The 11,880-nt window shown below is 36.0% G+C and overlaps 2 protein-coding genes and 1 pseudogene across 2 annotated transcripts in view; 1 reads left to right on the top strand and 2 right to left on the bottom strand.

Annotated features, from left to right (window-relative positions):
- The window catches only part of wdr24 (WD repeat domain 24), a 13,753-nt gene extending 13,015 nt beyond the window's left edge, over window positions 1-738 (top strand). The window contains exon 14 of the mRNA XM_016458848.1: window positions 176-738. Coding sequence (XP_016314334.1) covers window positions 176-344 — 169 coding nt within the window. The 3' untranslated portion in view covers window positions 345-738. The remainder of the gene's footprint in view (window positions 1-175) is intronic.
- A 1,470-nt stretch (window positions 739-2,208) lies between these two features.
- Window positions 2,209-11,014, bottom strand: LOC107667236 (ankyrin repeat and SAM domain-containing protein 3-like; annotated as a pseudogene).
- A 326-nt stretch (window positions 11,015-11,340) lies between these two features.
- The window catches only part of LOC107667217 (UPF0488 protein C8orf33 homolog), a 2,206-nt gene continuing 1,666 nt past the window's right edge, over window positions 11,341-11,880 (bottom strand). Inside the window, exon 6 of the mRNA XM_016458835.1 lies at window positions 11,341-11,755. Coding sequence (XP_016314321.1) covers window positions 11,532-11,755 — 224 coding nt within the window. The 3' untranslated portion in view covers window positions 11,341-11,531. The remainder of the gene's footprint in view (window positions 11,756-11,880) is intronic.

Below are 11,880 nucleotides of genomic sequence, written 5' to 3'. Positions count from 1 at the left end.
ATTTATTTATGTGTTTATTATAATTGACTTAATCTTATATCACTTATCAACTAATGAAAAAAAAAATAAATAAATAAATATATATATATATATAAATTAAAATCTTATCATTTGAAAAAATGTGAAATATATTGATTGATTGGGTATTTTGTGTATGTATTTGAACTCTTCCTAGGTGCCACCAGTGTGCGAGCGTGTGTGCGGTGTGTCATCACGTGGTCAAAGGCTTGTTTGTGTGGTGTCAGGGCTGCAGTCACGGAGGACACCTGGAGCATGTGATGGAGTGGCTGAAACAGTCCAAACACTGTCCAGCCGGCTGCGGACACCTGTGTGAATACACCTGACACACAAACACTCGACACGCTGAACTCTCTCTAGCAGAGGCGCGATCAGGCTGCTACGTATGAGGAAAAATATGTATCACTAATGATTAGATGATAATCAAACACAAAGGGAATCTGGACACAATCAAATGTGTGCTAAAAACAATCAGCCAACTCTTTGTTTTTTTTAGTTTTTGAAGATTTTGTTTTATAAATACAGTCTAATGTACATAAGAGATGCACCTGCTTTGGGAATGTGATTCATTCACCTTGAAAATTGTGTAAATGAAGAACACATTGCATTGAAATCAGATTTATTTAAAAAGAAACACTGGTGTTTGCCAATAAAGCCAGTCTTTACTAATCATCTCTGAGGGTTTGTATACACGAAGACACAAAAACATATTAAAAGTTACTTTTTGGGGGGCAGAATTTGATCTAAATGTAAGCCGATTATATAAAACAATAATAATTTTAGTTACATAATATCAAACCAAGTGTCATTTACCAGTATTATAAAAAGATAAATGCAAGCATTTTTCAAAATATTTGACAAAAGCTAATATCGAAAGATCATGTTGATCGTTAATGTGATTCTCTGCACCTGTGTGAACTTGATGAGAACTGAGTGAAAAATCACCAGCTGAACAAGTCATCGCTAAACTTCTGCCATCTTTTTGTAGATGCCATTTATTTCCATATTTTGCTAATTCATACAGTATGTAATGAATGACGGATGTTTTAAAATGTGTCTCAAGTGTCTACCTTTAAATACTTTTGGAGCCACAAGACTATTTTCTATCTCTGCGTTTTTCGCCTCAGGTAAGTGTCTTTCTGTATTCTTCCAAAAGTTATATTTTTTTTTACTTAAAAATATTTTTAACGTCATTCTGATGGTACAATTATAGACAGCTTGTAATTATGACTGATATATTTACGACAGTGGATTCCACTCATTGAACTGTAGGGGGCTCCAAAGTCGCAAAAATGCACAAAACTACATACATTTGCTTTAAATGCTTTATTTCCAGAAGACTCGATTCTTGTACCTTTATGTGACATAATTACAATAAAGACTTTGTTTTCATAATTGACAGACAAGCTGATTAACATAAAAAATATTTTAAAATTGACAGTAAAAACAACAACGACAAACATTTAAAAACAATAAATTGACAGTAGCTCCAACAATATGACCATAAACCTGGACATGAAATGGGTCTTAATCATGAAACACGTCATTTTGTTTCATCGGATTGAACTAAATATTATGTTAAAAATTTTCTAATTTGTTACCGAATATCTTGAATTGTCATGTAGAAGTAGCAATAATAAACTATTGTTTTTGTTTTTTTGCATATATGCTCAGCTTTGGCCGTACTGTTTTACTTACGGTCATACCAATAAAGCTATTTGAATTAACTGAACTGAACTGAACATGGCAGTTTGCATAACAGCGGTTTTGACAAATGAATGTGTATTTATTATATACACAGTATTTAAGAAAAGATGATTAGACTAACAATTGAGAGTAAAGATCATCCGAGGTTTGATTTATGCAAGAAACTGCTTCATTATTCAGGCTTTAAACAGGCTTATTTTAAATCTAATCTAATAAGAGGCTTGATTCGTTGTACAACAATAAACAGTATTTGTGCTCGCAGTATCCACATGCATTTCTGTGTGCACTGAATTCCTGACAGGAAGTTCAAATCCTCTGGCTCCGCCCTGTCTGACACAGCTCTGTCTGTGATTGGTCAGTTCTCATGATGAATGTACCTAGTAACTGGAGCACATGCGAGAGATGCTCTTCGCCGGCTTGTTATTTTTGGCCGCCTGCCGTCGTCTTGGTCCTCGTTCGGCCCGTCATCTCCATCTGAACTCATGTGGTACTGAAGCGGCGCGGCGCAGCTCATCTCTCTGTCTGTGTTCAGGGTGGTTTTTCACCCTCCGTCGGTAAAAGCGAGTGTCCTACAAGGAGAAACACATCAGTTAGACAGTCATTAAGATAGAAATCTTGCAAAATTAAAGTTTCAAACATTTTATTTTAACATACACACTACTTTTCAAACATTTGGGGTTGTAAGATTTTTTAAATGTTTTTAAAGAAGTCTTTTCTGCTCACCAAGGCTGCATTTATTTGATCAAAAATACACTAAAAATAGTAATAGTGAAATATTTTTACAATTTAAAATGACAGTTTTCTATTGTAATATATTTAAAAATGTCATTTATTCCTGTGATGCGCAGCTGAATTTTCAGCATCATTCCTCCAGTCTTCAGTGTCTCATGATCCTCCAGAAATCATTCTGATATGCTGATTTGCTGCTCAAGAAGCATTTCTTCTTATTATCAATGTTGAAAATGCTGCTTCATATTTTTGTGGAAACCGTGATTTTTGATTTCATATAAATGATGTTCAACCAACCCATTCACAGCCGCTAGGATTCTTCCCAGTTGTGTGAGCGTTTCTCTGAAGCGCTGAGATGCTGGAGACTGTGAAGGACTTCCTTCAGACCGTCAGCTGGACAGAGAAACACGATATTAATTCACACGTCCATGTGAAGGAAACATTATACATGCACAGAACCAGAAGTCTTACCGAGCTCCGCCATATGAGACTCCATGTTAGACAGCAGCTGAGAGCACATCAAGCCGTCACCTACCACAGACAGACATCAGAGCGCTTATCAATACAGCTGAGGTCTGAGGTCATTCAAACCTCAACAGAAAAACTGATTTATAGTGTTAATGACATACATCTTTCAAGATGGTCCAAACATAAGATGCATATAGCTAGTGATAATATTATGCTTCTGTGGTTTGTCTTGTGCACCTTTTTTTTCTGGCAAGCAAAACCAGCAAATTTTTTTTTTTCAACATTTTTTGATTCTCAATATAATTAATATAATTTTTTTTATAGAAAAAAACTTTTCATACTGCAGAAATAAAAGTAAAATAGTGTAATAGTCAAATAGTGATAAATAAAATGGTGAATAAATAAAATTGTATAAATTAAAAAAATATTCATGAAATAAAAAATAAAATACATTTTAATAAAATTTAAATAATACTGTTAAATAGTGATTTAGTGAAAATGATAAAAAAAATAAATAAAAATATAATTTTATTAAAACATTTTAATAAATAATGCTAAATTTAATTAAATGTTAATAAACATTTTTAATTGCATTTTTGAATGCACAGTAAAGACACAGACACAAAACGTTCATACTGTAGGAACCACAAGTTGGTGTGAGTTCCACTACAATTTTTTTTTTTTTTTGAAGAAGAAAGTTTGCCCGTGCAAAACATGCTTAGGGTGCTGGAGAGTTGATGTATGGTTGCTAAGGTGTTCTGATTGGTTGCTAGGTGGTTGTTAGGGTCTTCTGGGTGGTTTCTAGGCAACCTGACAGTAGTAGTGTTTTCTTAAAACACATTAAAAGACACTTTTAATACAGCACTTTTAATGATGCTGGTTATACTGCATTATTCGCAATGCATTCTGGGAATTAAGTTTTGAATTCCCCTTTTCTGATTTTCTGCATTTTCTGCAAATAAAAGCATTGGCAGGTTCAGCACACCTCGAGCGTCCTCCTGTGTGAGAGTGCTGCGTAGAGCATGTAGTTTCCCGCTCAGCAGCTGAATGCGTTTGCTGTTCTCCTGCAGCTCCGGCAGCTCCGCCTGAATGCTCTTCCACGCCATCTTCTCCTCCATCAGACATCCCTCCATCACGGCACGCAGCTCCTTCTCCTGGGTCACCTGACCCTGCAGAGACTCAACCTCCACACAACGCTACATACACACACACACACACACACACACACACACACACACAAAGAAAAGCTTAAAAGTGCAGCATGTAATATTGACAGCTAGTGGTTGAAATGAGTACTGCAGTCCGAATTCAAAATATCTGAGAAAGTTGATTCTCCTTCTCCACCCCTCCTCCTCAGACTCAGAGCTCAGGCGGGTTGCCAGATTGAGGACACAGAACAGGAACGAGTGAAATTGACAATGGAAGGCAACGGGCCTTACACGGTAAGTTGTTGAGTTGACGTATCTGCGTTTTAATAAGTCTCTGGTCATAGAGCTTTTTAGATGGATGGCAGTTTTTTTTTTAGGTGGGGTAGAATCTGCGACCTCTGACCCAGTTTGTCTGCTGGCTTCCATGGCTGGAGTAGAGTGTTTTCTACCAACTGGCAACCCTGGCTGTTGAAATTCTATTGGGTTAATTGGCCAAAACAAAAACAGACATTCCGACACGGAACATATATTTCTAAGAAAAATTACTGGCTGTAGCTAGTATTGTTTTTGGAGAAACAAGTATGCAAATGGAGCATGTTTCCTAAATATCTGCAAAGGTATAATCTTTTTATGCTTTATTACAGTCAAACAATTACACACAGCACCTTTAAGAGAACCACACAATAACTACAGCAAGCTTGCAGTTATGATGTAAATTTATGACAATGTTGTTGCCAGAACAGTGCTGTTTTTACAACATCAGTATTATGCATGGCAACCCTTGAGCTCAACTTATTTTGATAGACTGATTTTATAGCATGTTGTTCATTTTATTGTGACCTATTACACAACCAAGTGGATATAAAGTCCAGCAATGCTCTGAGATTTTATACATTTAAATGCAAAAAGGTAAAACCTGGTTACATAGCAAAAACTCTACCGGTTAACTTTTAAAAATATAAAAACATTATTTTGTGAAATAGGTCAGTCTTGTCGCTTTGTGTACATTCAAATTTTTAGATTCGGTGTTGATGTTACAGTTCACACTTAATCACAAACTAGGTGCCAATTACATGGCAGTTCTCTTCCCTGACTTTAGCTACAGTCCTACAATCCTCCTCACATGCAAATGAGCTTTATGAGGTGAAGATGGTGTGAATGGAAGTCATGTAGTCAGCACCTTATGAAGCTGAATGGCCATTTCCTGCATCTCGGCCTCCAGTTGGTCCGCATACGCCTGCTCTAACGCATCACTGGGTGGCCGTGCATTACTGTGCCAACGGGCTATTGCTGATGTCATCTTCCTCTTAGGACCAAACAGACTATAGAGTGAAAAGCACAAATATTTAAATAACAAAAAAAAAATAAAACAATTTAAATAAAGTGATGCAACTGTAAAAATAAATAAAATAAACATTGTATCAATAACAATATAATACATAAAATAGTTAATGGGATTAAAAACAATCCATTTTAATAAACAAAAAAGTACAATTTAAAGTGATAAATAAAATATAAAAAAAAATAACAGTAAAAACACTGTATAAATGAAATGCAATAAATAATTAATAAATAATTAAATAAAATATATACATTTACAAAAAATAAAAATAACTGAACAGTGATAATCAAATGGTAAAAAATTAAATACTGTATAAAAAAAAGTAATAATGAAATAACAAAAATTTGTGATAAGATTTTAATAAATGTAATGTTACACTTCATTTAATTAAAATATTTGAATAAATCACTTAATAATAAATTACTTTTTAATAAAGTGATATAAAATAAAATGGCGCAAAGACTCACGTGATGCCAACTTCCTTGAGGTCGTTCTCAGTAAGCGTGAGGAAGATCCTCAGGTCGATGTCTTGCTCCTCCAGCAGGGGAAGGTACTTACTGAACCCGATCTGCTCAAGGAACCCTGCGAGATCCTGCAACACGTTTACATACTCTTTACTGGTGCATGTTAACCAGGGGTTGAACGATTTCTGATTTTTTAAAGTCGACTTTTATGTGATGAAAGTCGAGTCGAAGTCGACTAGTCGCTGATGACGTCATTAATGAACAAATAAATCTGCAGCTGTGACAAACACCTTGTGCAGCTATGGCATATGACACAGCGCTGCCCACATGGCTATTGCTCCTATAACAGCTAATTTTTAACAACAACTTTTGTCTTTGAGTCATTATGTTTCTCACAGATTTTTGCTCGTTCTTAATCCGATACAGATAAAGTAGCACCGTAAAGATTACATTCATATGAATGCATTAGTGAGAGCGATTGCGTGTCTGAATTAATTCTACATGGCAGCGTCTCTCTACTAGTAGTGAAGCTGTGGGATTTAGTTATATATTTATAATATATGCTTGAACTTTTCAGTTTCTAAGCTATTTTATTGAGAAATCACAGAACAGTGTTGACAATACATTTCCGCGCTGAATGATTCTGTGCGCGTGATGTACGAGCTACTGTCTGTAATGTGTGTGCGTTACAGTGCAGCACCGCATTAGATTAAAACGCCGATTAACTTACCTGTACAATAAGTGGTTTAAAACATGCATTCTCCCGTTCAGTTTCGAACATCCAGTAATATAATCACACGTCTTGTGGAGCGCTTTCAGAGTATGCATTTATTTGTCATTTTAACTGTTTGGAAACGGAGCATAAATGTGGAAGTCCTTCAAAGATTTCTCATCTTGTTGTGCCCTCTATAGGACCAGCGACTAGTCGACATCAAGCTTAAAGTGTCATCTGTGCAACCCCTAATGTTAACTATCATACACACACACATGCACTGAAGTGACTAGAAGAACACACACCTTGGGTCCAGTGTATGAAGGAGGAGGTCCAGAGGAAGACGGAGCCTCGCGGTAACCGCTGCTGCTGTTACCGGGACTCCTGCCTTTGGAGTGCTGGAGTTTGCTGGATCGACGTGGACAACTCCTCTTTGCTTGATCAGAGTCCTGCAAACATGATGAGACGTTGAGAGAACAGTTTGCTGTGAGCTGCGGTGATGCATGATGGTTCGTACCTCGTTGCTCTCCAGCGACGCCTCCCTGCTGAGTCCGAGGAGATGAGACAGACCCTCGCTGCTGCTGCTGCTGCTCCTCATGGTGGGCATGTCGTTATCAAACAACAGCTCATCTGCATGCAGAATGGAAACAGAATCGCATTGTATCGCAAGTTCTTAGCAGATGCTTTGCTAAGAATGACCATCATCCTGCTGAACGTCTCACCTCTACTGCTGTTGCTCTGGCCGTCGAGCTCATTGATGGGGGATGTGACATCACGATTGCAGATTCCTTCGCTCTGATCGCCAACGTCCCGAAACGTCACGTATCCAGGTGGAGCCACAGGAACCTCTGCAATGAAAGAACACATTATATAGATTCAATGTCCCTTTCCACTATTTTTATCTATTTTATTTTATTAAAATGTATTTTATTTTTTTATATTTAACTGAAAATGTGAATATCCTTATAAAAATAATTTCAACATATTTACAATTTAATAAAATAACTATTTCATTAAGTATTTTTATTTTATTGAATTAAAATGTACTTTTTTTGAATAATGTAAATATTTATAAAATACTTTAAATATATTTAAAATTTCATAAAATAACCATTTCATTAAATATTTTTAATGCAGTGAAAAAACACTTTTCTTAGTCTGTATATAGAGTCAACATCCCTTTCCACTATTTTATTTCATTAAAATGTACTTTGTTTTTTAAATATTTAACTTCAAATAAATGTGAATATATTTATAAAATACTATAAATATATTTAAAATTTAATTAACTATTTCATTAAATATGTTTAATGCAATAAAAGAACATTAATTCTTTGTCTCTAAATATATATATATATATATATATATATATATATGTATGTATGTATGTATGTATGTGTGTGTGTGTGTATATATATATATATACAACAGTCAACATAGAGAGAGAAATTTATAATGTTACAAAATTTCTACTTCAAATAAATAAATGGTTTTCACAACAATATGAAGCAGCACAACTGTATTCAACATTGATAATCAGAAATGTTTCTTGAGCAGCAAATATTAGAATGATTTCTGAAGATCATGTGACACTGAAGACTGGAGTAATGATGCTGAAAATTCAGCTTTGATCACAGGAATAAATTACATTTCAAAATACAGTACATATTGAAATAGAAAATGGTAATTTTAAATATATAGCATATATAGTGTGAGTACCGTGTTTGGAGCCGACTCTGAAGCGTGCGATAGCTTGAGGGCCGTCGTGAATGCTGGGTCCTCTGGTTCTGCTGCGAGCTGACCGGACTCTAGGAGTCGCACTCTCTTCTTCAGACGAGCTCAGCTCCTCATACAGAGCTACAGAGACGGATTAGCTTGGGTTATTCTCTGCATTCACGACAGAGAAGGTCAATTACAAAAGCTAAGGTGTGTGACTGACATGATTTGGCTCTCATGACGTGCATGTCGATGAGGCTGGCGATTTTAGTGTGTCCATACATCATAGCCAGAGCTCTCGCCGTTTCTCCCTTCATGTTCCTCTCCTCCGTTCCTACGCCCTGAATCATACACAGAACCAAAAATACTGAAAACACACAAGCATTTTTTAACACTAGGAGTGTAAATAGTTGCTCTGACTACAATTCAGTTCAGATTATGTAGTAAATGACATTAGGTCTAACTTTAGTCGCAATTTAAGTTTGATTTGACGTTTTTGTTCGATGTATAGCTATTTTTAAAACTAAGCTTTAAGTTTAACTAGAGAGTCAGTTTATACCAAGAAGTAGTTTTGGATCAGGTTTGAATTTTGTTTTCAATACCTAATGTTAATTCATAATTTATTATTAGTTTTCATACTGGATGCATACCATAATTATTCTACATATAATTTGATTTTTAATTTAAAGTACGTCACATTTCAGAGTAAGGTCACACTTGCATGGTTGAGCAGGTACTGAACGATGATTTCATGACCGGATGCAGCAGCTTCCATGAGCGGTGTGAATCCTGACAGCGGCTCTCTGTGAGGGCAAAGGTCAAAGATTTAACATGTTTACAAGCTGTTTAAGCACGATTATGCCCAGAATGAAATACTAGCATTTATTGCACGCTAAGTAGTAAATACAGTATTGTTAATGTATAAACTGTGATGTTGCTGTCACATAAGTGGCGGAGAGTTATCATCTTGGAAATGAAAAGATAAAAAGTTATCAAAGCTGTCAGCAAATTTATGATCAAAAAATACATCAAGAATCTGGTGATATCGCTTCTAATTTATTCGCCATATCAAAACTGGAATGTATGTAATTTATTCCTGTGACTGAAATAATGGCTGCTGAAAATCCAGCTTTGCACCACTGGAATAAATTATATTTTAAAATATATTCAAATAGTTCTGTTAAACTGAAATAATATTTTACAATATTACTCTGATTACTGTACTTTTTAAACATATAAATGCAGTGAACATAAAAACATTTGCAAAATCCTAATTATTCCAAACTGTTGACTGCTAATGTACAGAGTCTGTTTGTGTAAGGAAGAAGGTGAGTTCAAAAACATAGGGTTTGCTTTGTATAAATGAATGCACATGTAACTCACTTGATATTTGCATTGGCGTGATGCTCTAATAAGAATTTGACCATCTGCTGATGTCCAGTAGCTGTGCTGTGCAGCAGAGCCGTCCACCCACGCACATCCTTACATTCAAGCTGCGCTCCTTGCTGTACAGCGAGAGGTTTCATTCAGTATTGTATAGTGAGCGCTGGCTTTTTTGCAATCTTGTAATTTTCACACAAATAAACTGTATAATCCAACTAACAACTCGTTGATGAGAACTGTTCATGTAAACCTGACCTGCAGTAGGAAGTAGGTGATGCTCTCGTTTCCGCAGCTGGCGGCGAGCATCAGTGGTGTGAGTCCTTTAGACGTGGTGGCCTTGACACTGACGCCCGTCTCCAGCAGCAGGTTAGCGATGTTATCGTGACCGATATATGCAGCGTACATCAGAGGAGTCCAGCCGCCGATGTTCTTCCCATCCAAATCCACATCTCCCCTGAGTAACGATTCAATTGAAACTTTGTTTTGCTGTTATTGCTTATGGTTGGTAAATGAAATAGATAGATGTCTGTCTATCCCTCTGTCAATCTATCTATCTCTCAAGATCCAGCGGCACGTTCAGCTCCTCCGGGCCGATCAGAGCGTCTCCTCCGCCCGCCAGCCACACGGACAGACTCGCGCCTAACTGATCCGACTCACTGCTCGCCTCGTCGCTCAGCTCAGACATCTCCCTCTGGAAATGAGGTTGGATATTTAATATTTACAGTTCTGTGCAATAATATGAGCTAAAATAGCTTATGTATATCAAAATAAAACCATTTGTTTTATCCCTCTCAAAATAACCAGTTTATTCAGTGAAATTATGTTCCGTTATCTGGTATCAGGACTATTATCCGTCAGTCAGTTCAACTCGGATAAATGTTATCTCATACTCTTATTCATATGTATATAACATAGTTATGATGCTGAAAAGTTATAGTTACAAAAGTTATAACCAAACTCTTAACATGGAAATGACAGCCTTTTACAACAACCGTTTATGCCATAATCGCATAACTCAGCAACCTAATAAAGCACCCGACAAATAAAAGCGTACAAACCTTGAAATTATTACACCTTTCCAAACTGGTAAATCAATGTTTTGTTCAGAAATCGCAGCAGCAGCGGCAACTCAAAGGAAGTTTCGTGTTCCAGCCGGGGCGTGTTGTTAAATGTGTTGTAGGGAGTTGTAGTCTTTTGCCTGCTTCTCATAATACAGTTTAAACGGCCAGTGCACAATATAAGACTGCATATCCCATTAGCCTCTGCGTCAGCACTTATAGCTTACATGCCCGACGACATCAAACAGCAACACGTTTGTTGATAAACTGCAAAAGAATGATACACATAATAAAATATCTAAAAATAAAAGGCTTGTTTTCACTGAGAGCATTGATTTGAGGTGAAATAATGCCCTTGAATTGTTAAAGAAATAAGTTGATATTTCTAATATAAGCCTATATTTCTAATATGTTGATATTTCTAATACGTTGCCATAGCAACTCCTACAATAAATCAGTTACAGGCTACAATACAAAATATTTATTTATATTTTAATAATCAGTATTGGACAATTAAAAAATAAAAATAAATATATAAATAAATAAATAAATAAATAAATAATATAATAAAAATTGAAACAGCAAAGTTTTGGGCATAATTTATTTTGATTTTTTACTTAAGACTTTTCTATGAACATTTTGAGCATTACAACAAAGCAAAATCTAGCAATAATGTATGCTTAATAAAATGCATAGAGAAAATATTGCAAAATTATGCAATAGAAAATATCTAACTATGCATCTAATTAATGCACAAATCCTGCTGGTTGATGTTCCAGTGTCAAATCATAAGTTGAAGTTAAAGCAAAACTCTTCATGTGTTTTAGTGAAAACAAAAGGTTTTGTGTCTCCATCAGTCTTTGTGTGTTCATTTGTCTCCCGGGGCCCTTGCAGTGTGTGTGTCTCTTGAGATTTGTCTGTTTTGTTTGTGGGGTGTGTGTTTCTCTCAGCTCGCCTGTGAAACACTGGTTTGCACTCAGAGACACTGGTGACCCGGGCGGAGGTCACTGCTGTGGAAAGAGACAGCAATTTTGTAAGAATTGTGTAAGCAATTTTTGTCAGAATATTGTAAGGCAGTTTTTTTTTTTAAATGGGTTCTGTGGGAAAGTTTTTTGGGAAAACCCCCCCCGTAAAA

Source organism: Sinocyclocheilus anshuiensis, unplaced genomic scaffold, assembly GCF_001515605.1.
Source record: "Sinocyclocheilus anshuiensis isolate Anshui unplaced genomic scaffold, SAMN03320099.WGS_v1.1 scaffold415, whole genome shotgun sequence".
In the NCBI taxonomy this organism is placed as follows: domain Eukaryota; kingdom Metazoa; phylum Chordata; class Actinopteri; order Cypriniformes; family Cyprinidae; genus Sinocyclocheilus; species Sinocyclocheilus anshuiensis.
The sequence above is the reverse complement of the archived record's forward strand: the minus strand, read 5'-3'. Positions and strand labels throughout refer to the sequence as shown.